The 27,242-nt window shown below is 37.1% G+C and overlaps 1 protein-coding gene across 2 annotated transcripts in view; it reads right to left on the reverse strand.

Annotated features, from left to right (window-relative positions):
* LOC121726797 (protein GDAP2 homolog) overlaps positions 1-27,242 on the reverse strand; it is a 92,653-nt gene that overhangs the window by 59,818 nt on the left and 5,593 nt on the right. The window contains exons 1-2 of one of the 2 annotated variants that reach the window (XM_042114325.1): positions 17,818-17,954; positions 206-335 (exon numbers count right to left, since the gene is read on the reverse strand). In XM_042114325.1, coding sequence (XP_041970259.1) covers positions 206-327 — 122 coding nt within the window. In that variant the 5' untranslated portion in view covers positions 328-335; positions 17,818-17,954. Of the gene's footprint in view, positions 1-205; positions 336-17,817; positions 17,955-27,242 lie in introns of those variants that run through there. The other variant, XM_042114326.1, reaches the window with a different exon arrangement.

A 27,242-nucleotide genomic window follows, 5' to 3' on the forward strand; every position in this document is an offset into this window, starting at 1 on the left:
AAAAATAAAAGACAGCTGTCTTTATAAAATGACAGTTTTCAAAACTTCCAAATTTGGAAGTTTTCAGGAAATATTCCTTAGAAATGGAAACTTTCCGGGGAATATTCATTTTCATTTTCCATTATAAGAAAATTTAAAAGATTACTTTGTCACACTTCGTTCTCTTTCAAACGGCACGGAAATATAGTCTTAACAGTAGTCTTACCATATAGCCAGGCGGTTGTTGATATCATCATCGCAGGGATGCAGTGGCGACGGCGCTGGCGCGGCGGGCGCGGTCGGTGCGGGCTCCTGCGACCAGCGGCACACGCGCGCCGGCGCACGCATCACGCCCTCTGGAATAACACCACAAGTAGGGTTAGGTTAGTAGTGTCAAATGTGTGGAGGGAGTCCTGTGTTAGACAGATACAGGACATCCCTCCCTATACGGCTGAAGGCCTCGCAGGTGGTTTTAGGGGGTAAGCCCGGAGTCCCACATACCCCCGGGGTGCTCAGCTTAACTGAGGCACATCCCCAACCCGGGGCACCCATTAAAAGGGTTTTCCCTGCGCATAAAAAAAAGTAGTGTAAAATTTAAAGGACCAAACAACCCTAAACCGCGCTATCGAAGTTTCTGAGATCAGCAAGACTAAAACTGAAAAGACGACGTGTCCCTGAGCATGGAAATCGGAATACAATATGATCCTCTTCTAATAATGAAACTAAACCATGTCTCGCTTACTATATTAGCCAATTTGATTTGGATGAAACCAATTTCGGTTTCGTTTGACAGCTCGAGATCGTTGCTCTATTCCGCTAGGTATATTAACTTTATGGTCTAAACACGTGTTATATTTCTTAAGAAATGTAGACATGAGATCATAAAATCAAAATGGGGGATCAAGTGTCCCCAGATTCCCCTACATTAATACTAATAAGTAATACTCCTTGTATTACTTATTAGTATTTTTTAAATGTTAGTGCTTTATAAAATAAGGAGGTTTTCTTTTAAATAGTAATAAAAGAACTCAATAATATCACGCCACTGAGTGTTGATTTATTTTCGCACAGAAAAAAAATTGCTATATTATAACTATAATTATGTCATTACGGTGGCTTAAGAATTATAATAACCGACAATCAATACATTTTTACATTTATTTTATCCTTGAAGAAGATTCCTTGCATAATAATGAAATAATCATTAACCAATATACCTTATTTATTACTTACCTACTAGATATATAATATATTTTATTTGGGTCTTAAATGATAGCGAAAATATGCAGGAGGGAGAAAATGGTGATCCACCGTATAACTTTATTTACAAAGTTAGATTCTAAAACTCTATATGCAAAGAAAAGTAGGATATTTTCGTAGGGTCTGACCACAAAGCGTCAAATCTAAATTCATCAGTATTTATGATTGTTAAAATAAAACGAGAATATTTTTGCACATACATTTTGCAAGTCATTATGACAATTCGGGGCGTCCTAAGCAAATGCGGAAATGAAATATTTTCAGCATTATTCCAAGGTAAAGATTGGCCGTTGGACAAAGATACTTCTTAAAGCACAATCGCAATGACCTTGCAAAAATCAGGAGTTACATAACCCATACCTATAATAGTCATGTCACTAAATCACCCGCGTATTCCGTGCCAAAAATAGCACGTCCACCCCGCTCGGCAAACGGCGAACATGTGACCTCGGGACCGTAACACACCCCCGGGTGACGTCCGCCCCCATTCGCCCCTCCCCCGCACCGCCCCGCGAGAAGCCGTGACGTCACGCGGTCGATGAACCCAGGAAGTGGGTCATGGGATACGGTCGATCTGCCAAGGAATAAAGGAGCCGAAACGTGCGGAACGGTGATTCAGAGGTGTGAAGCGTACTCCATTGAATGAGGGGAAACCGATGGGCACTTCGTGCGATATGATAGGTAAGTGAGGGGAATCCCAATGAATGAGGTACTTAATATAGAAGACGAAGTGGAATACAAATGCCATTCTTCTTGAATTGATTACATCAAGGAAAAACGGTTATGCCACGTGCAATAACCACAGAGTTCCGATCACTCAACTTGGACTACACTAAATTAACTAAACTTGAACCTGGTATTAAAACAAAATCACTACATCTTTGGTGGTACTTTAGAGATTGCTGACCACCACAATAGCAATACGAATTGAGCCTTAGTACAATATAATCTGTGTTCGGAGTCCCTATATTATCTCCATCAGAATTTAACACAAAATATGGAACGCTTAAACCAGCAAACCCTACCAATATTGAAATATCACCAGATTCAATGCATAAGTATGCGGACGCATACAGTGCTCACTCAAATTCAGTGCGTTGTTTCCAATAAACGTACTCCGAAGTCAATTATCACTTAGCATCAATTACCGTTGACATCTCGCTAACACCGACAGCGATAACACATTAAATACCTGTCTGTTGGGAACATTGACGGGTGACAATTAAGGCCGAAACACTGGTAGTTCCGAATATAATGGTAATGGTGGTAAAATGGTAATGGTGAAACTGGCGATAGAATAGAGCTGAAGCTGAGTTGCATACTTGTTATCTGAATGTGAAGAGTAGTGGGTCTTCAAATTACCAATTTTATCAAAGAGTTCTGTTGCAGTTGCGGCGACAGCCGAATTCTGCATTGGGTAACCTACCATACATTGTTTCAATAGAGTTGCTAAATCCAAAACTTTATTAATATAAGCAAATAAAACAACTTCTACCAAAATCAACAACAGTTGAAATGAAACTGCAAATACTGTGCATTAAACTAGTCGAAATCGTAGTGTTTGACCCAGTTACTGAGATTATTACAAGTGCAATAATACTATATTATTAAAACGGCACGGATTACATTTTATCGATTTTCAATGTGGAAAGCAAATATGGTTTACCAAGTTATTACATCTGAAAGAAACTAAAAACGGCATTATAATAAACCTGTGCAGTGTACAGTAATTATACACTCATTTTTATTCCATAGCTTCTAGTGTCTAGCTTTTTTGACGTCTCTTATTTAGGAGAAAAAGTCGGCTATGCATTTATTGACCAACTGATATGTCCAAATTGCCCTTTACTAGGGCACTGTGCGACTGACCTCTATACCATGCGCGTGCGCAGAAACAAAGGCGCTGTTCAAACTGAATGACAATGGTCGGATTAGCGGATAAACTCTTTAGCAATCAACAATACGACTGTTTGTTTACAAGGCGCATTATCCCATTTTATTGTCCCATTGTAGCTTATCTTCAGCGTAATTTACACATCCATTATTTGAACAGGAAATTGTTTCTCACAATAAATTCGTCCAATAAATAATCTGAGAGCAATGTATAATCATCGTTGAAAGATTTAAATACAACAAAGACACATCTGATACATGAATTAAGGAATAACTAGGCACTAGCCTAACCAGCCAGTCAAGCTAAGACCGAAGTTATGTTCTACAAAACATCTTAGATATTTTTAGTTTGCCTGCATCGCACAATCGCGGTGGCCAATGTAAATGATAATTTCTGGTACAAACAAGAACCCCTCTGCTTATAACTTTATGTTCTCTTCGTATGTCATTTCTGATACTAGACATCCCCTAATGACATCCATCCACTGAAAGCCAGGAGGATGGCAATTGGCAGAGGGTGGATGAATAAAGGAGGTTCTTCAAATCGTCATTACTTCATATTACAGGACGTCCTGAGCTGTATTTGCCTCATAACACCTTTAATTAGTTTTACCTAACCCCGTGTAATCTCGGTTGATATTCCAATATCAGGCGTCACAAGGACAAACATTAATCAAGTTGTGATATTATAGGTCACAACTCACATCACGTCATACTTGTTAGTCGTGGGCTTTAGGCCTCAATACTTCACAATCATTTAAGACTCTTACGTTTTGTCAATCTTCTTTTTATTGGAGCCATTTTCTTATATCTATTTTTAAATAGTTTTTGCTGTTTAAATTATATCAGTGAAATATCGATAATCTGTATTCTATACCGCATTGATTAAAAACGTGACACCACATAATGATTCTTAATTATTCTGCATTTTATATCAGTCCATGTACTTACCTATTAATGGTGTCATATTTATTTTATTGCATTAATACCCACTGCAAACACTTTTTACTTTTGGTGTGTATTTTTGTTGCTAATGTCGTTTTATAAACAATAATGATAACCTTCCCTATCTGTCAACGCGATATTTTAGTCTCCACGCTTCAGGCTGCGCATCTCTACAATTAATTTAAGAATCGTGTTTCACAAATTTCACTGCTTAAAGATCCAACTAAGTCCACCATGATATATAGTACAGACTATGCACAACCTAAATAAAAGAGCTATTAACCTAAAATAAGGCTGTACTGGCGCCTATTTTGAACACTGGGGCGGTCGGTAACGCTACAAAATTCATGTAAATGTACCGGCTCCGTGCAATTATTACATTAGGGTCCGGCGAAGCGCCATGTTGGGACCTTTTTAAATCATCCGTCAGATGAGCTTAACCATCATCATCATTATCATCACCGTCACGTGCACGAACACAGTTTTCAATACAAATCGGTTCTTCATTTAAAACTATAATTTTTAAGATGACTAATTTACTTTTTGGTTCAAGTCGCCACATTTGGATTATTAAAATCGAGAAATACATTCGAACAAATTGACCGTGGAAAGTGCTCTATACTATTTAAACAAGAGTGAACGAACTCGTATCTGATAAAGAGGTTATAAATTAGACAATAATCTATTCAAACAACTCATAATTGCGAAGGTCATACAAGTAGCAGAGGAACACAATGAACAATAATGAACATTAACTTGATAACGAACTGTATGACTATGAGGGTCAGAGACCTGTAACGGTAAAATGGTTGGCCCTTCCTGTCACTAATGGACTTTCAAACTGCGACTAACTCTGTTGCCATTCCAAACATAGGTACATGTTTTGAATAACTTCCTTGTTGCGAATGTGTTCCTGTATTAGGAATATTAGAATGGTATTTAACAGGATAGTATAATCGTAGTACTCGTAGCTCTTTTTTTTATGAAATAAGGGGGCAAACGAGCAAACGGGTCATCTGATGGAAAGCAACTTCCGTCGCCCATGGACACTCGCAGCATCAGAAGAGCTGCAGGTGCATTGCCGGCCTTTTAAGAGGGAATAGGGCAGCGTTGCCAGATTTTTTTTGTGCCAAGTCGGGACTTTGGAACTCTTTGAGTGAAAAAGCGGTATTCTTCGGTCAAAAGCGGGACAAAGTAAAAAAAAAAGGTATAAAATCAAAAGTTATTTTGAATTTTTACCCGACTGCCGGGAGGGTTATTATCTTTTTATTTGCGTTAAAATAACGTTTACGCGACAGTAGATAACTAAAGTAGCCAAAGAAAATCCACCCCTCTACCTCCCACACTCCATCTTCATTACGCACCTTTCTTTCTCAGCAGTCAGCACGTTGCACGTACGCTTGGGCTTTCCCCGAAAAGCGGGACTGAGCCTGTCCCGCGCGGGACATTCAATTTTGATGAAAAAATCGGGATGTCCGCCATAATCGAGACGTCTGGCAACGCTGGAATAGGGTAATAGGGGAGGGTAGGGATGGGAAGGGAATAGGGTAGGGGGTTGGGCCTCCGATAAACTCCCTCGCTCGGCGAAACACAGCGCAAGCGCTGTTTCACGCCGATTTTCTGTGAGCCCGTGGTATTTCTCCGGTCGAGCCGGCCCATTTGTGCCGAAGCATGGCTCTCCCACGGCAAAGCTCTTCTCAGTTTCCGCGTTACTCAAAAAATCACTTATCCTAATTTTATTAATTTAATGGGTATTTTATAGAGCTCGTGTGCGCCCGTACGAGCATGTTTCGCTGGACAGCCCGAGAATTCAAACGACATTCAAGCTACGAGAATTAGATCCCTTACGTAGGTATGTACCAGGTAGCGCAGTGTAATCAACCAGGTTATTTCGAGCAACACCTTAATGTTTTATTAATACAAAGACTCGTATTAGGGCGGTTAGGACGGAAACGTGACCGAACTACCAAGCGACTTTAAATTAGCTTTATACGTGGCAGATGAAGGCTTCTAAAACGCTCCAGCGCAAATATCCTGTGATTTTAAAATCGCAGTACGTGATACAATTTAAAATTTTAATCGACGCAAATTAACAAATGCATACTTGCCCTCATTAAACAGTATTTCGTCGAAGTTCGTAATTCTCAAAAGAATATTAAATCCAGACATAAAAATACTCCAAAACCTATCGATAGCGATCAACGTGAGAACAAAGAACCAATTACGCCAAGGTTCAGTATAAAAACAAAGGAAACACTCCCCACAATGGCGAAACAAAAAAAGTGATGAGTATAATCTCCGAGACGTTCTTAACCCATATCATAGTGCTGTCTAAACACTGTTTTGTCTCGCACAATGACAAACCCGCGACAATGCTCTTTTGTGTGTGACCTGAATCCGCCACTTTGGATACACTAGATATCTAACAGCCCTATGAAATACTCCACCATTGTATATTACACGCGCCAAAACTTGCTAATACGGATCAAGGAAGACAGAAGGGGTTGCTTAGCATGATTAATAGTTATGGACTTCTTTAGCCTGTTTCTAGATGTGGACAATAATATCCTATGTCCCCGGGACGTTTTCGGCAACTGTGTTTATGGATTATGATTTTAAGTCCTCTTTTGGTCAATCCACAAACGTATTTTAATAATTTCAACAAATGTTCGAATTATCACTTTATTTATATTGGTAACATTGACCTCCTCGGTCTCACTATCAAATTAACCTTCACGTGTATTGTACGTTTTTTTCCATTCAATTAGCATTACTTATCAATTCGATTAAATATTGTACCGAGGCTTGCACTGAGTCTACAGGGTATATTAATGTATTCATTAAACTGTAACTTTCTTTTTCCATTACCTGCATTGACCTGAATGAAACTGCGTACTGCGTAGGTACCTACGGTTGATACGAGCGTTCGACCATGGTTCGACTCTTTATTTTCTGAACAGGCAGCAATATTCTAAGAAAAAGTTAATAATTTATTAAAGTACACATAAATAGTTCCGTAAATCGTAATTGATTTTATTAAAAGGATATCAATATTTTCATTCGTTCAAATCAAGTCACATAGAAGTAATTCTATAGGGACTTTTGCGCGCAATACAAAAGAAAAGCGTGTTGTTTACTGATAAGTGATAACCTAATAGGGTGGTTCAAATCCAACATGCATTTTCCTTAGTCCTAACCAAATCTAGGAATAGCATTTCTGTTGATTCTATGCCAAGCCGCTGAATCATCTGACGGAGGCTATTAACAAATGGAAAAAACATTAACAAGATCATATTATTTTTTTCTGTTTATATTCATACACCTTAATCCACTGCTCTACAATTTGCTGTAAGCAAGTAAGTTATGTTCAGCACGTTTCTTTTATAAATTCTCATAAAGAAGTGCTTTTTCCTCGTACAATAGCAAACTGGAAAACACATTGAAACGCAAGCACATTAATTGCTCTATGATATCATGACTCAAGGTTCAAACATATCGTGCTGACTAAAATACAGATAAGTCCAACTTCACGGTTGAAAAGACATACTCATGGTACTTGTGTTTTTTTTATAGTCGTTGCTAATGCGCAACAGCCATCAAAACAACCTATAGAGACGTACAGTGAAGGTCTTATACTTGAACTTGTTTGCTAGGTAAGGTTTTCTTATATCAAAAAAAAAATCTACTGCATATTGCAAACGTAAGTATGTAAGGCTAATGAATGCTGACGATTGGACGACGAAAGACTTAGATTTAGGTGGAATTATTAGACTTCAGAGAAGCTGTAAGTATTCCATTGGATGCATACCTTAACAAATTTTCCAAAAGCCGTTTTGTCGAATTGATCTGAACCATATATATTGAGCGAAGTTTATTTCAAAGAAGATGTGACCCTTCACATGGCTTTGGACATTGTTGTCCTTGTCTTTAATAGATATGTAGGTCAAAGGATTACCTACGACTAGTGGTAATAACGTTACTCATCCTCGGACAGCATTTACGGCTGTCTTTGATGGATTGGCCTTTGGTAATCTTAGATGTCGTAAGTTATTTAATGCGGATAGTGCAAAATACACGTGTCGACTGTCGATGGATTAAAGCAGCACTGGAAAAAAATTTACTAACTAACAAATAAACAAAAATAATTCGCGCACGAAGGGTTCCGTATCGTTATAGAGCAAAAATAGGCCATAAATTGTGCCCCCCTTAATTTTTCATTTAATTTTAATATTATTATTAGTTATTAAAGTATACATATAATTAAGACCTTTGTGAAAATATTATCAAGTGCCTACCTGTTGCCATTATTGATATCGAGCAAAGAAGGCCAAAAAATCACGTTTGTTGTTAAAAACCTATCCAACGACTTGACGACCTCCGTGGCTCAGTTGGTGGGCTGTTAGTAGCTCAAGCCGGGGGTCGCGGGTTCGAATCCCGCCGACGGAACAAAAAGTTTTTCAAAAAAAGTTCCTGGGTTTTGGATGTGTATTAAATATTATGTGTATCATTTAACAAAAATCTTAAATATATCATGTATAGTATAAAAGTATTAAATATATTTTGGTTGTCTGGTACCCGTAACACAAGTCCTTCAGGTAGGTACTTAGCACGGGGCCAGACTGACGTGGTGTGAAGCGTCCATAGATAGTTATAACGACACCCCCCACGCAGTGACGGATTAAGACTAATTGATGCCCTAAGCAATCCATGCCTGTGGGACCCTCTATCCGTATCTCAACTAGAATCGGTCTTTGAACCTTTACTCTTCTGGTGCCCCCTCAGACGTGATGCCCTAGGGCCTAGGCAATTGCTTAATTCTTCAAGCCCCATAAGAGCACCGGTGATCGCGACAACAATAGAATACAATAGCATTTCCTGGAAACTGTGATCTAAGTATTAATTTGATTAAGGGCTAATCCGTCACTGCCCCCACGGTGGGGTGGACGCAAAAGAATATAATATCATCCCCGATTGATGTACCAAAAAAATATATTTTTATGATTTTATATGACGCGACGGGCAGACGGACGGACAGACCGAAACTATAAGGGTTCCTTGTTGACTACGGAACCCTAAAAAATACTCGGACGGACTCAAACCCGAGCGAAAACTTTTCCGAAATCCAATCCATCGGGATTGGGAGAGTGCGTCAAAGAATCGAAATTTCAAAGACCAGGTAATATGTTAATGCTACCAGAATTGTCTTGCTTGATGACCTACCACCGCTTGTTGAACTAGCCCTAAGAACAAGTGCGTAGATCCATCCACTAATAAGCACATAAGATCAACTTGTTCACATGGTACCTGCAATGACTTATTACTTATTATAACATAACCTTATATAGAGAACGTGGACGTAGTTCAGGGAATCACGTGGTAAACGGCTTCTCAGAGCAATTCATGACAATTGTATTATAGGTTTTCATGACCAAGTCGTTACGTTCAATCGATTTTCCGTATCTATAAACAGTGCGACAATGTTCAATTATTGTAATTATGTTTTGCTTCTCATTACACTTAAATAGGAGCATTTTCTCAGACAATACCTATAGCTGAAGTGCGCAATTTGCCGGATACTGCTTTGTCACGTATCCTTTAGAAATTGCTTGGTAGTAAAGTAAGAGATAAAAAAATTTGAGCCCTCATAAAGAAAGAAGAAAAATAAACAGTTCAGATGATTTTCAAAACCATCAGCACTTGTTGATTCTCCAGACTTTGGGAATCATAACATGTACTTTTATTCTTGAGAAAAGACGAGTTCAGAGTGTAGTTCCGTGACAATTTTCTATACAAGATTACCATCTGGAATATTCAATTCCAGTGAGCGAATGTAAGTCGTATTAATTTGATATGGTCGAGGCTTATCTTTGCTTTGTGGGCTTCCTCTAGTGAAGCCTGGTGACGTCTCTCTACTTACTACACCGAATAAAACATATTTCACACCAAAGTCGAGCTAAAAATACAAAAACAGAGCTTCATTTGCATGTGGCAAATAAATGAATTTCAAATCGGATATCTGCACCTTAAATTGGAATTCGTTTTACGGGTGATTCCAAAAAAATTGGGTAACTCGCTGTCACCAGTCAATATTTATTAAATCACATATATTTTTAAGACCTTACTGTCAGTTGTCACAAACCGAAAAACGTTCAATCAAGATAATATATCAGATTTTACGATTAATTCCAGAGAACTCAATATAATTACAATCTTTAATTTATGTAATAATGAATTTCAGGACTTTTATAATGTAAAATCTTTAGATTTGCATTGTATTTAAAAAAACGAGAAAACTTTGTCATTAGTATCTTTCGTCAGTCCTTTGTGTACTTTTCAAATGCGAATTTTTTTGCCAAAAACATGTATGCGTGGGTAAACATATTAATTATGTTTAGTTGGTACTTGGTAATATTGTCTTATTGTAACTTAAGGCGAGGATAAACCCCAATTTGTTATTCCGTGACTCCCGGTTTACCTAGTTCCTATATAATAACGAAGTGTTAAAAAATATGAGATATAAAGCACAATATTCAAAATACCTTAAACCCTAAACATTTTAATAAAACGTAATACTTTACTGTAATTAATTTACAAAGTCACCTCCGAAAAAACTCTATTTCATCGAAATATAAGTATTAACTAGGATAATTGTACATTTTATTTGAATAAATTGTTAGCAAATCTATATTAAAAATTTTTAACCGAACAATTTTGTTTCTTAATATTTATTTCCAAAGATATTTAAAAAAAACATGAAAAATAGAGAAGATCCGCCCGAGAACCTACAGTTTTATGCTAAGCTAAAATGAATCTTATTGCGATGCGTATACGCTTGATCTTTGGTTGTGTGCAAGGTTATCGTTTTTGATTGAGATTAATCCCCGCCTTATTATCAGTACTGTGTTACCCTCGTCATTCCTCTTGCAGTCAAATTCAGAAAAATCTAAATATTTTAAAAACTACTCTAAAAAGTTACTGTCCCGATTTGCAACAATATGTTAATTAATATTACTCATCTTACAAACCCAAACTTGTCTAAAACCATAAAAACTACAGTAAACAAAATATTCCTATAAGTCACCCATTTTTTGTAGAACCACCCATACTGAGGTAAAACTTTTAAAAATTAACAGAAACGGCACACAAATGAATAATGAGCGAGGCGAATAGTAATTCTAGAAAAAAACAAATTAAAACGGTCACATGTAACGCTATTAGTGCACTGTTTGTCAGTTTACAGGAAATAGTGACCTCGTTGGAGCTTTCATCAAACCAGTAATTTGATGCACTAGAGCAGACCAGGAAACCAATAATTTGATTTGCAGCTTGTTTGAGTAGTACACAGAGTTTTTATATTAATTTAAACCAATTTTTCCCAAAGTGGTCCAAGTAGACCGACCACCAGGGTCTTTATTTGGTAGTAATGTAGCTTTTTGTGCACGGGATTCAGCAAAATTTGAATATGGTCTATAAAACAAGAGTTTGGGAGCCTCTAATTTAAACGGATTCAATTTAGACCGAAACCAGCTCTAAATCTTGGGACTTGCGAGCTTTAGAAGATTAGTTCCGTTTTTATTTGAGATTTTTTACTGACGCGTAAAATTAACAAAGTATACTTCGTATAGACTATGACTAAGAGATTCTCACATTGCATCACATAAACCGCGACATCAGATAAGATATTAATTATGTAAAGTTATAGTCACAACAAGGACTCAAATATTGTATTTCAAAATAATGTTTAGAGTTTTTACGTGTAGATTTGTAGGGTTTATTTTAGTTGAACAATGACAAAACCACAACATATTCTCGAAACTACATAGAAGACTAGGTTAGAAAATAGTATAGAGAAGATAGAATAAAATTCAAGTCAGAAATTAGTGATGCAAATGGACCAAAAATAAATAAAACGTGGACAATATTTTTTGAATGTATTCTAAAAGCACCCTAAAAGGTTACGTGACCCTAGGTTGATGCTTTTTTATGGATTACCTTTTTTTATTTTATTTTTTTCATTACTTATAAATACCTCTAGCACGAGCCGCTGGACCTAACAGAACAATTTTAAAACAGCCAATAAGCTGTCAGCTGTAGGTATCGAAACCTCCGAGTCGGTCAAATGCAACCGTCCTTACATAACGGTATCATTCGCGGCTGACTGCACATAGCCCTGTTCTGATTCAATAAGTATATTTTATCTACCGTTGTGTGGTGGAGGGGAGATCAACCGCAAAGAAGTTACAACTACAATGTTATTACTTTGAGCTGTCTCTCTCTTTGTAAGGGGAGGTAAAACTGGTACTTGCTAGTGTTCCTAGCCCAAGACAGCTTTAGAATGTCCCTCGGGCTCCCTGAGACCATATCAAAGGATTTTGTGGTTGGATACCGCTGTCAACCCTGGCGACACAGGAAATATAGTGTCGGGAATGTGTAGTAGGCCAAAGCCTGTTAAAAAAATCTTCAATTTAAAAATGTGCAATGTAAACAGTCTCCGAAATGGTTTTCACCATTGCTAGAGATAAGTCCGCATAGTGCATATATTTGCTCCAGGCTTTTTGGACATCGTAGCTTAACACCTCCATCGTGCGTATCGCAGACACAATAGATTTTCAATTGTAATATACGGCCGGCTGTCGCTTGGGGATTGATGGGTTAATATTGAATTGACATGATCCGACCGAATAAAGTTAGTCTGTCAACTGCCTAGGAATCAATTTCCTCGATGGTACATTACACACATGAAATATCCATGGGAGAAGTTCTCAATGAATAAACACAATTCAAATCATGCGCCAGAGCGCCACACACTCATGCAAATTAGTTTATCAAAATTTATCATGAACTGTCGCAACCATTCATGTCAGAGTCATTGAACCGTCGAGTACGATTTAACTCTTATTTATAAATATATTTTAGAAGCCTCAACTGAGAATATCGGGGAATACGGGACATAAAAAGTTTGCCACGATAAGAGGTTCGATTGGCAGTTGGCACGCTACACCAACTCCCAAAGGATTAACTAAGCACACAATAGAGAAGTTGCAACGTTTATTATCCTTCTGTGCACCGAACGAGAACAATTCTACGACCAAGCTAGAACACAGATACTCGTAGCTATTCCAACTCGGTTCGTGTGACGTCATTAAAAAAAAACTAAAGGAAAACGACGAAGCACACGTTCTATAAAAACTAATGATGATGTTGATGACTATGAGGCATCAGTATAAAGGTCGGTACTCGCAAATGGAACAAAAACGAAAGTTGGGTAAAACCCAATTAAAGTATTAGTAGTACCTAACTATCTACCTAACTATATAATATTATTGTTTATTACATATTACTTTAGTTATATCTTTAAACGAGCAATTCTTATATATATATATATATATATATATATATATATATATATATATATATATATATATATATATATATATATATATATTACCCCCTATATACTAAATTTCATGAAAATCGTTGGAGCCGATTCCGAGATTCCAATGAAATTTAGTATATAGGGGGTTTCGGGGGCGATAAATCGATCTAGCTAGGAATAATTTCTAGAAAATGTCATTTTCAACGGATACCGAGCAAAGCTCGGTCAAACAGATAATTAGTTAATTATGCATTACACATTTTCCACGCAGTAAACATTTCTCCTGCAACCGTAGATAGAGTCTGACAAACGAGACAGGTACTAACAGAATAGTAAAACTAATTAAATAAGTACTGAAGTCATAACAAAGGACAAATTAGTTTTCCACGCTAGTTCGTGCACACTATGACACATAGTTTACTAAAACACAGCAGCGTAACAACTCTTTAAATATTTGATAAGCCTTTCGTTATGCACTGTTAGCAGAGCGGGTCCTGGGGGACCAAACTAAAATAACATTACTTTCGTTATTACCACCAGTGTCATCGTATTCAGAATTTAATTTGATACGTTTTCAACTTTAGTGTTGTCGCGTGAAATAAAGTTTTTGTACCTAAATCAGATTACTCTATAAATATAACTCGAGCGTCACAAGATTACACAATAGGAAGCCATACATGCGACGCAGAATCCGATATTGCAATGAAATGACAACACGAGATGACCTAAGCAATAAGCATTCGTTGCACAAGACAATATTGTCGTGGGATGATTTGAGAGGGAACAGTAAATTGTTTATTATCGCAAAGCTTATTCCTCGTTTAACCTATTTTCAAGACCTTTTCTCCCGTCGTTAAAGCAGCGTATGAGAAGCGTGAAAATTTTTAGGTTTTTTGACAGAAGATCTATAAGCGCTTTTGATTGGGTAACGTCAAAAATTTAACCAACCATCCATTGATGATTGGTTGGATAGATAAACAGCCTCTGTCTGCCTCAAAAAACCTCTGTATGCCTCAGGAACCAGGCATAAGCATTAGTAGCAGTACGATGGATGTGTAATCTACTTAATAACTCCGGTCACTGCGATGACATGATTCCAATTCCGAATGCAATCCGACAATTATAGGCGGATATCCTTCGATTGACGAACCAAGTGGTTGTCAGGGTCTTGAATTACAATCCGACGAAAATCATGATGCGTCGGTGATAACTTGAATTAGATTTTTTAAACCAAACCCTCATATTTTGACAAAAAATAAGCTTAAATGATATTGAAGGTTATCTTGTTTAAATAGTTTAATTTATTTTATTTTCAGAATGTGGGAAGAAATAATTGTTTGCAGTATCTACATTCTACCATAATATTTTTATGCTGTTTTACTTAACTTTTACAGTTATTATTACCATAATTACTAAACTGGTGGGTGAGTTTACCACTTTAAATGTAAATTTATAATTCTAGACGTATGATTTATTAGAAGGCCTCGTAAAATCTAGGCTAATCATCAGATCGATCGAGCTATTGTAAACAATTTTAATTAAATTTTTTCTTGTTAATGTTCGGTTACATAACAAATAAATCACACGAAAAATACTTACTTAATTTAGATTTATTGATAATGTCCCTGGTATATAAACTACAGAAAATTAATAGGTTCTAACTTCTTAAAGTCATGATTCTATCATAAATAAAAAAATGAGAAAAATGATGAATATATTTTGCTACTATACCAAGTGATAGGTTTGGTATGTTTTTTACTTGCAAAAATTAGTGTTTCAGATGTTCATGAAATAAAGGAAAGCTTTTTAACATTTACCTACTGTGCAAGTTTTACTTACTCATAAATGACTATTTACCCAAACATTGACCACATTAATCCTCATTCTTTTCAGATAACATTATGATGTCATGCAGATAAGTCTAGCTGACTAAAGTGCGACAGATTATACACACCTTGAAGTCGACCAAAACGCGATAATAGAAAACGAAAACGTTGACAAATAACATATTACGCCATCACATAAACAGGTTTATAGCTATATATGAAACTGCAGGTTTATCGTTCAGCAGTTTGGGCGTGAATAGGTAACAAACTAACGGACTTTCGCATTTATATTACTACTAGTAAGATTAAAAACAACAAAAATAACAAACAAATAGGTGATACAAGGAGTGTAAGTAATAAGTATGCAATTACCTCACTCCCATTGTGGAGTAGTACGTCTGGTAGCTAGGCAAGTCTTATCTCAATGGTTGCCTCTGTGGTCCAGTGGCAGTGGCGCGGCTCTTGACTCGGAGGTCGTGGATTCGATTCCCGCGTTGGAAACATGTTAATTCCAAGTTTGGTTAGGACAATGCAGGCTGATCACCTGATTGTCTGACAAGTAAGATGATCCGTGAGATGACGCGTCGGATGGGCATGTAAAAAGTCGGCCCTGCGCCTGATCTCTCACCGGTCGTGTCGGTCTTCCGTCCCACTGGGTTATGAGAGTAAAGGAATAGAGAGTGCTCTTGTGGACTGCGCACACACTTGGGCACTATATAATTACTCCTGCGTAGCTGGCCTGGTTTCAATGAAATCGGCCACCGTCACCGAAACCGGTGTGGGAGCTATTATTATTATCTTATCTCAATTTCCACAAGAAGGAAAACATGTTCCAACTAAAACTAGCTGTAGAAAGTTCGTCTAAGTGAAAAACTATGTTCAACAGCTTAAGGTTTCTAGGTTAGCTATAAGCGACAAGCATTTTGCTTGGAAAACACACAAGAATTTAATGTGAGGTTTTATGACGTAATGACTTTATATTGTTTACTATCGTAAAACCATATACGAATAGCTTTTTTAAATTGCAATTCTAAGGAAATAACAAATAAATATTTTAACCGTAACACGTGGTTAAGTTGATAGTGGAGCAGTGTAAAGAATTGATAGTTATTGTTATTTTAAAACAAGTCGAAGTTTGCACGGAATTACTATAGGAAACTTTTAAGTGTAGAGTCAAACCATGTCAAACACTGAAACATACAATAATTGGTACAAGCGTAAGAATTTTCTAAATGTATTAAAAGAAATATACAGCCGAATATAGAACTCCTCTTTTTTTAAAGTCGGTTAATTAGTTGAATAAAGTATCTAAATAAGTCAAGCAACACTGAAAGTACCCTTCTAGCATATCTCTACATAGCATCAAACGGAATTTTGAAGATCAACACCGCCTACTACACAACACCTAAGTTTTTTGCCGTTTCGTAAAGCAGAAAAAATACTTGGACCATGAAAAGTATTTTCGTGAAGCAAAAACCTATTAAAGCCTCAGATATAGACGACTGTCGTCACGACTGTCACGACATGGCTTCGCTCCGTGTCAATGGCAAAGCCAATAAACGAAACAATATGTACAACTCCACCCTGGCGGAGAATTATCTCATAATCCTAGACTACAAGAGGTGGAAGTTGGAATATGAGAGAAACGTAATTTTCCAAATAAATATAACGCACAGCAGTAGACTGCTGTGTGTTATATTTATTTGGAAAATATCTCTATGAAACAATATAGTGCCAGAGTTTTGAGCTTTTACTCAACTGAATCTTCTTAGAGAGAAGTATCGATGTATAGAACGTATCTATCGTTATTATGCTATTGTTTTAGAATAGTCTCTCTACCTAATTTCTACGTTTAAATGACAGCGGTCATAAAGAGGACTTAGCTAAGACAACTTAACTAGAATGCTTGAATGAGAGAGCCAAGAGGGCTCAAATGGAGACAAGGATAGTTCGTTAACCGCAAACCTGTATTGTGCAACTGTATCGGATGGTATTGCAATCTAAATCTTAAAGATTCGTTCACCTAACCGTTATTTAATCCATTTCAATTTAATTAAGTCAAGCTATTAGAAGATAAGCCGAAATGACCTACATTTTATTTGAGTTTTAACAAAAACGTGACCTTACATCTAACAATTTTTGAAATCATCAAAAGGTCTCAAGATTGGATCTTTTAAAATGGACATGATGTTTCCAGTTGGTATAATTTAAGTGGAGGAAAAATGTTTCCTGGCAGTTTTTTGTATAAATACCTCATTTAGCAAACTTTAGAGCGCGTTTTGTTTTGAATTCGTCTGATGGTAATATTTGCAAAAGGCTTCCCTAATAGGAAGTACCTACCATTTATTTGCTTAATACTTTGTACGCTTTCATAATAACATCTGAATGTTGACATACTCATAGCGTCATTGAATATTTTTTTGAATCATCAATAGACGCCAATAACTAAAATGGATTGGCACAGGTTTGATAGCCAGCCGTAATGGTCCGAACTTCGAAGCCTTAAACCAATAAAAAAATACAATGCCAGTGACATACCATCAGCTTGGAAATCCAGTGTGATAGAAGTATTCAACTGGTGGAACAGAAACGATCACAAACGATCACAATCGTCAAAACTTTGTCACAACAACATACGTCCACTCCCCACGCACGTTGAATAAGTACTGAATTACTGATCAGATGATGATCAACAAATATGCATTCCGCGTCATCGCTTCGGAGGAAACTAGTCTCTATATTAATGAGCACAGAGGCTAAGTTTCCCTACAGCAATATGCACATTGCATGCGATTACTATTTGTATTTCCAGTTTTGCCTACGCCCTACACTCTCGTTCCAATCAAGCCTTTAATATAAATAGACTGATTAACGTAGTTTATTGAAAATGTTTCCTGAATTTACAACTATAGTGCTAGTAGATAAAGTTTCAAACTTTAAAGGGCCTAGATCATTCCTATTGCTTTTAATAATAACAGTATACCCTATATTATGTAGTCATCATAGGTTTAAATGTTGGTATCGGTAGTACAGTATCAATTTCCTCTTCTATCATGCGGGCGAAGGTGCCCCAAAACTACTAATATAACTCATTTATAATATAACCATTGAAAGTCCTAGACCTAAGAGAATTGTTTGTAAGAGTACATCTCAAGCCCAACTTAAAATTAATAGCTTCAGAGTTGAAGGTGATGAACTGACTTCCGCTACGCAACCTTACGAGTGAACCGGTCGTTATGGACGGATTTGGCCTTGACTATTGTTATTTTACTTTTGTTTCTTGCTTATTGAGAAATCGAATGGACGGAACCTTTGCGCCCATTCCTTTCCGATTTTAGATGAATTCTAGTCTAAAATGAGAGATCAGAGGAAAAAGAGCGATATAGAAACACACCCATCTATTAATGGATAATAATTTTTCTCGTCGTAAATCTGAAAGTGACCGCACTGTTTTAGCTAAAAATTGAACCAAGAAATAATTTTTATTGTTGTTGTATAAGTGATATAACGCAGGAATAGAAATCACGACCTCCATGGTCGAGACTCAAGCTCTAAAGTTATAGACCTAGGTATCTCTGAAAACTTTATGTGGAAAACGGTCATACATAGGCCAGACCATATCTACTCTTAAAATTCGCGTCCTTCTGACAAAGTCAACAGCAAAGAACAAAGAAATAACATAACGGTAGCAGACATGTTTCAGCAAAAACGATTATTTAAACATTGTTGGCTGTGAAGAGCGTGCTACTTAAGCCGTTGTTTTGGTACGAGATGTAGAGTTCAATGATCTGATATCACAATTTCCGCAAGTGATCTTGTACAAGTCGTTCAAAACATTAACGTTATCAATATTGCACGGTTGTAAATGTTGAACCATTCCTAATAGACGTAATTACAACTAGGTGTGGTTAATTTTCCTGATAATCCCAGTTAGGAAAAATAACACAAGGACAGCAGATTCTTAAGTAGATAGATGAGGCCCGGAACCCCGTAGCGTCAAAATTCATTTGTCGGGCAGGAACCATACACTTTTACCAGATAAAAAGTATTGTATGCCCTTTCCCGGGACTCAAAGTATCTCCATGCCAAATTTGACCAAAATTAGTTCAGTGGTTTGGGCGTGATAAGGTAACACATTGAGCATTCGCATTCGCGTCGAAGAACTGTTTGAGCATTTGTCAATTAGCCTGTGCAGAAATTTATTTACTGTCAAATCATGAACCTACATAAGTAATGTGGTCGAGTTGTGCCACCTAGAGGTGGAGGAGGCTGATGGATTACGACTACCATTGACTTGACATAACCCGACCAAATGACGAAGGTCTGCTATCTGCCTATGAATCGATTTCTCTGATAGTACACGCGTGGGTGTAAGAAGCCTAGCGAACATGGTCATTGCAAATTGGTCGGTAACTCTGTACGGAGTAGTTTTGGAGATGTACGTAGGCCGTAATTGTCTCATGAGTTATGACGTATACACTAGACACTATACTGCATAATGGTGGTCCTAAAATGATTGTACACAATGAGAACATTAAAATAATAATCATAATAAAGTGTTAACTGAGTTAGTCGCTGGGTCAACAGACATTAAATTCGAAATATTATAACATTGTAGTAGTATAACAATAGCTACTATTCTAATAGAATCTTTTTTTACATGAGGAAATGCTTTAGGTATCTATGTGGGACTCCTGCGTAGTCTACCCACTAAAACCCCATGGTGCTCCACCCCTCGCTTAAGGCAGAGTTGCGGGTACAATAGAACCTACCGCAATTCTACCAGATTCTAATATGACCTAGGTCACGGCAAAATAAGTAGATGAAAACGAATAAACGCGTTTCAAAATTAGAGAAAGGAAGTGTTTTTGGAGTTTCTGTAAAATTCACCGTGAATAAAAATATTTTCGACTCTTATTATATTGCTCACAGTTGGTGCGCTAAATGTTAACACAATTCATCAAGTACATTTCATCAAGTAATTTCTAAAGTCTTATAGCTCTATTTGATCTCTGAACTCTAGAGATAGACATCGTTCACTCATGCTGAATGTAGATATTTTAGTCTCTATATAATGTAAAGAAGAAAAACGTGTGTTTTTAGTACATTCGTTTCTTCCAGTCATTGCATATACCTACAATCTAAATACATTCTTTATTTGAGTTAAATCCAGGAAAGGAACTAAATTAACAATTGCAAACGATTTGATAAACAAACCGTGTTATTTTATTTACCAGATAATAACCATAACCACATTCCTAGCGAGTTAATCACTAATCAGAATAGTGAATGGTCGTAATATAATGTGGCAATTCATTGGTTAGCATAGAGTGGCATAGACTATAGAGTATAGAGCAAGAGCATAGTTCACTATTGAGTTTTAAGGCCATGCTCACCACATGCCATTATGATGAGGAAAACTAGTCTTGGTCTTGCAGTCTTGGTCAAGGTCTTGCAAAAAATGCAAATCCAAGACCAAGACATCTGTATAACATGAATTTCAAGTTCAAAGAATTTTTTAAGTGATACCTACAACCTGGAAACAGGCAGACGACCAGGTGATGTATAATTAATTGGGTCCCGTTTTTACCCTTTGATTATGTAACCATGCATTTAAACTAAAAATTTGGAATATACGTAGCGGCCGAAAAGGAAGATCTTCCAACCGACAGAGAATCCGATAATCCGGATTTTTTTTAATAAAATAAATCGGCCAAGTGCGAATTGGACTCGCCCATGAAGGGTTCCGTTATACTTATTTCAAAATTTTAATTTTTCTTAAGGACTTATTTCCGCTAAAAGATCAGCGTATGCTGAGTTGGTCCTCGGCTTTTCATTAGTATTTTCAATTCAAGAATCATTCTCTTAATAAGTTAAGAAGTCATGTAGCTAGTCTAATAATTTAGGTTTGAGTTGACGACCTCTGTGGCTTACGGCCGTTCCCAATATTTGATCTATCTCTGGTTTTGCCCTACTAGAGATAGGAATAGCTCACAATTGACATAAAATATATGTCTCTAATGTCAATTGTGAGCTATTTCTATCTCTAGTAGGGCAAAACCAGAGATAGATCAAATATTGGGAACGGCCGTTAGTGATGAGCGCGTTGGTAGCTCAAGTCGGGGGTCGCGGGTTCGAATCCCGCCGACGGAACAAAAAGTTTTCAATGTTCCCGGGTCTGGATGTGTACCTATTAAATATGTGTATGATATAATAAAAATCTTAAATATATGTATGGTATAAAATATATTTCCGTTGTCTGGTACCTGTAACACAAGTCCTTTAGGTACTTAGCACGGGGCCAGACTGACGTGGTGTGAAGCGTCCATAGATATTATTATTATTATTAAAATGTTTTTTCAACAAAATTAAAACGTTTACAAAAAGTTTTGAAAAATGTTTGCAATAGTCTTGTTTTTTTGCAAGACCAAGACCAAGACTAGACAGATTAAAGCAAGACCAAGACCAAGACTGGTCGAGTCTTGGTCTTGGTCTTGCTTTGCTCATCACTACATGCCATTAAAGGCTCCACATATACGGTTGGATCCGTTGGACTGATCGCAGGCGGACCTGACTGACTGAACTGCATACATAAATACAAAATGAGCGTAGCCAAGTAAGTTTGCGATGAGGGCCTTAAAGTTTAGATTTTCGGATGCCGATATGAGACCCTAATCCTAATTTTTTGCACTTTTTTCGCGTTTAAAGACAAGTCAAGAAATGCTCTAAATTATTTTGTGTATGACACCGGTCATGCCAACTACCTAGTTGTCAGTATAAATTACAGTAAAGGGTAAGGGCGGAAGCATTTACATATTTAATAGGGACAACGCGTCAAAGTTACTTGCTCTCCAGAGACTAGACCAAATGTTCACGTTCCCTGGAGCATTACCTAAACCACCATTCCTTGTATTTTGGAAAGATTCTACTTTTTCCAAACCAGCAGGGCAGGTTTTGAAGCTTTATACTAAAATTATAACCTTGTACCTTTCTCACAAGCCAACTTTATGGCCTGATACTATGATTCAAACATCAAGGTAAGAACCTCCATACAACCATAGTAACATAAACCATTTAACACAGGTGACAGATACTTGGGACTTACAGAGGACAAATTGGGAAATCTCAAATCTTTCCAATCTTTTAATAGGTTCATAGAACCTAAGCTTAGGCATAAAGAAGATTAGAATAAGAATAAGAATGGATTTATTTTTAGCATCACACAATACATCATAATATAAGTATACAGTTCGACTATAATATTATTATAAAATTGACAACTACAATTCTGTGTGACACCAAAAATTGGCCCCAGCTCAGTAAACGCAGCAAGCAAGCATTAACCAATCTATTGATTGACTCTTCAAATCATTTGTCCTCCGTCATAAAATTATGCCCTTCGTCTGTACGAGAACGGTTTTACCTGAATATTAAACGGTATCAGTCGTCAATTCGCATTAATGTTATTCATATCGATAGGGCACGGAATTTGGGTTAACAACCGTTAAGCATTGTCTTTCATATTTTTCGTTTGTTAGCGTAGCATGGCAATCATCATCGTCACTGTCATCGATAATACCAATAGACATTTTTCGGGTTTTCGACCTAAATCTCCCCCCTTACTCTTGTCTGCAGCCGCGCCTTGCTAGAACGCAGATGTGCAACTCGTATGCAATTCTTTTATTGCCATTGGAAAAAGTTCCGATTTAGAACCTTCTAGAAAAACAACTCAAGTACGCTAGAAAAATTTGGCTTTCAGGCCAAACTGATCTAAGAGTTTACCACGATTTTTTTTCTCGGGAATCGGGAAAAATTATTTACATCTTGTTACAACCATGGAGGGTTGTGACAAAATGTAACAAAACACGGGACAAAAAAATAAAAATTACACAACTTTCAAACTAAATCTTCTCAGATCCCAGGAGGCTGTAAATCTATTTGCAGAAATGAATGAAGTTGTATTACTAAAAATAGCCAGCTATTTGCGGCCCCAATCTGAATGGAGTTTAAAATAGGTCAGTGTGTCATGACGTCATAGTGACGTCACGAGGTGAACCCGGAAACTGGGGCGCTGCAGCTCAATGGAAGCTGGGAAGCCACAATAGAAGTATACACAGTAGCGTAACTCTGCTAAATTCTAGAATAGAATGAAAAATGAAAATGGAATCTTGGATAAGCGAACGTTTTACGCAATGATAGTAGATAAGGGCTAACCCACACGTACCACAACCACACCAAGTGGTCGGGCGTATATTTCGTATTGTAAATTGTAAATTTTGTCGGTACCACAACGCAACTACAAAAAGCTGGAGCGACACTCATTCATACGTAACCACTGCTTGATGGCATTTTGTCATTGCGACGTGGTGTGGTTGTGAATTGTGATACGTGTGGGTTGGGTTTATTATACTTTCGGACCCTTCTTTTGGACATTAACGGTCATTACAATTTGGCTGTCTTCCACTTTGCCTGGATAGGTAAATTGAATTATCCTCTACTCCTTCTACCTTCTTCTGATTAATTTCGTTACGGGTCCCAAGAGATTTAGCTTCTTCCTTGGGCACCCCTGAGATATTCTCATCCAATGGGCAATGAGTATGGTCAACTAAAAAGATTAAAAGATTAGTTTTTTATCCTCCTTTTTTTTTGGTAAAAAAAGTGGGCCCCGTGCGAGTTTCTTACGCCGGTTCTTCTCGCCGGGATAGTTCCCGAACCGGTGGTAGGCACCGTAGCTAATATTAACGTTCTGAAAGTATTTTATTATAATCTACTCAGAAATAAAACAATTTTTATTTTATTTATTTATTTTATTTTAACTGATTTGGGAGTTCTAGTTACTAGAGAGAATTATTTAGTGTACTGTATGATAATTTACTCTGTCATAATGCGGCTTATGGCATCATCTCGTAGGGTTTAAAAGCCTCTATAAAGCAATAAGGTTTTATTTCTTTGTAGTCCACAGATTGACTAAGGTAACTTCGGTAAAGGGTTAAAATTGAATGGTCACCTATTTTTGGTTGATTTGATGAAGAACAAAAATTGAGGGAAAAATAACACAACAAAAATACAATACAATACTGTAAAGCTACCATGGGGTAGCTTTACAGTATAAATACAATAAGTATGTCAGCGTTTGCGAGCAAGGCGCTTTAAATTCTTTGTTCCCAAAAAGTAGCGCAGTGGAAATATCAGTTATCATTATCATGTTTCCATTTATAAAGGTTTTTACGTACTTACAGCATTTCCGAAACCAACAACAATAATTGAACAAGTACCGGCAGAGGTAAAAAGTAGAGTTCAAAGTAAAGCTTGAGTTTTAACTCAACAGCGGGGCTAAAATGGTAACTTTAAGCAATTCCTCTCAATCAATTTAGCGACGATATTACGAGCAATATCATCGGTGATTTACCTAATTTTGTAAAATAACGTCCTACGTCAATGGCAATTCAATTCATTAGCAGATTCATAATTGAAACTGTATTGCCATTCTGAAAAACATAAAAACGAACATGACCGGTTTTTTTTCTAAATTTATTTATGATTTTATGAATGACTCACGAAATATTTGATATAATTGTTATATTTTATGTATTAAACTGTACATTTATTGTATATTTGTTCATTAAAATCATTTTATAACTAAAAACAAAATGTTGTTTAATAATTTCACCATAATCTTCAAATATCGTTATATTTTCGTAACGTTACTGCCGCAAGGGCATCTATGCCCATATAACAATATGAAAATTTAACCGATACTTGAAATTGGTGATTTTGATTTAAAGAGAAGTATCCTAAGCATATGCTACCAAAAAGTAAGATTTTGCACCAAGGTATGCTATGGTTCCGAAGATACTAAGAGAACTCCGGATTCCTTATAGATAAAAGTTTGGGGGTTCCGGCGTTGTTTTACGAAGAAAGCATATTATTATGCTACTATGTAAATTACATTCATCATCATCATCATCACTATCATCACACCACAGACCAATTATACATAAGACTCTTGAATCCCATAAAAAACAGCGTGTCTGCAGTTTTTAGTTCTCATCTGAACGATAGATGGCGTTGAGTGTATCAAATTAGCCTAACAAATAAAAAATACAATAAATAAATGCACATCAATCAATCAATGCACACAAACTGCAAAATTCTCCCAAAGATGTCGCTGATTAATTTTAATCGGAAATGACATTTATTAAAGCTTTCTTAACTCGTTTAGTTTTTGGCTCTTTTAAAATATCTATATTTTTTTTAAATATAGATACTAAAAAAATTGTTTTTTTTTATTCCGTCGGCGGGATTCGAACCCGCGACTCCCGGCTTGAGCTACCAATGCGCTCATCCATCTGTTTTTCTGACACTATGTATTTCTATTGCCGCTTAAATACTAAATACTAAAAGCAAAATAAATTAAATATTTAAGGCAGGCTATATGTAGCTTCACTCTACATCCTCTATCAGTTGTATCACGGGGAGTGCTCTGAGGAATTGTTCGGAATCATACCTCCTGCAACTTTTCGCCATCGCCCCACGCGAAAAATATACTTACCATCCTCATCATCTTGATGAGTGGCAGTCTTCCACCGTGCATTTTTCGCGTAACTTTCTGCCGCGCACTGTAAAACTCTGGAACGAACAGTCACCAGCAGTATTTCCGGACCTATACGACCTGCAAACCTTCAAGAAGACAGCGTACTCCCTCTTAAAAGGGCGGCAACGCACCTGCAGCTCTTCTGATGTTGCGAGTGTCCATGGGCGACGGTAGTTGCTTTCCATCAGGTGACTCACGACTCACAAAATTACGCTCGTTTGGCCTCACCCTAAGGGTTCCTTGTTGACTAAACTAGGCCTTTACATCCGTAATGGATGATTTATACAGTATTTTTCAGAGCGAAATAACCACTCTTCAAATACTGTAGTGCCTGGGACAAGATTTTTAAATGTCCGTATGGTTGCCCAAGCGCACACGGCATTCTCGCAACATAGTCGGCCTAGTCCAGAGGAAAGAACTAGTCAATACGTCTGGGACCAACTATGTGCGGGTTTCCTCACAATGTTTTCCTTCACCGTACGAGCGTCCGTATTATGTACTTGAGATCAGAAAATGTCTCATAGGTACACGCCTCCACCCGGGTTCGAACCTGCACCCTCTAAGAGTGTGAACCAAAGGTCTACCCATTACTTGTTGACTACGGAACCCTAAAATATGCGTCATGTCGAATTTTTTTTTTATGAAATAAGGGGGCAAACGGGTCACGGTTCACGGTTCACTGAATAATTAAATTAATCAACAATCTTGCGCGTATATAAATAGTACGAGCACACCCGCATGCACTGTGCAGTGTTCGCTGTAAATAAGAACAAGTATGACATGTCCGTGTTCGCGTGGAATGGCGCGTAATTTCAAACGCGGTACAAGACGGTAAGTATAGATGTCCGCATCTGGCACAGTAAAACTTAATACAGACAGACAGACGGCCTGACAGACCGAAACTATAAGGATTCCTTGTTGACTACGGAACCCTAAAAAGTAGGTAAGCACAAATCTTGCGAAAAAACTTTGGTGCTCGAAGTTGGGCTTTGAGTGAGATTTCGTGCGTCTACTAACATGAACGGAAGGTGTCGCGTCGAACTGGCATCGTTGCATACCAAAAATTACCGTTAAAATATCAGTATTAATTATTATTTTTATACCTACAGGTATCTAAGAATGTTACCCACAGACTTGTATGAATATTAACGAAATGTGTCGCGTCGAACTGGCAACGTCGCATACCAGAAAATAACGATATTTTTACCGGTAATAAACGGCATTTTTTAAACTATATTTAAATGTTATGTTACCTACTAGATATCGTTAAAAATATCGTTAAGCTACCCTTATAAAAATAACGGAACGTAACGGTAATTTTTTTAGTAATCGATAACGTTATGAAGCCATGCTATATGCTGGCAACATT

Source organism: Aricia agestis, chromosome 5, assembly GCF_905147365.1.
Source record: "Aricia agestis chromosome 5, ilAriAges1.1, whole genome shotgun sequence".
Taxonomy (NCBI): Eukaryota; Metazoa; Arthropoda; class Insecta; order Lepidoptera; family Lycaenidae; genus Aricia; species Aricia agestis.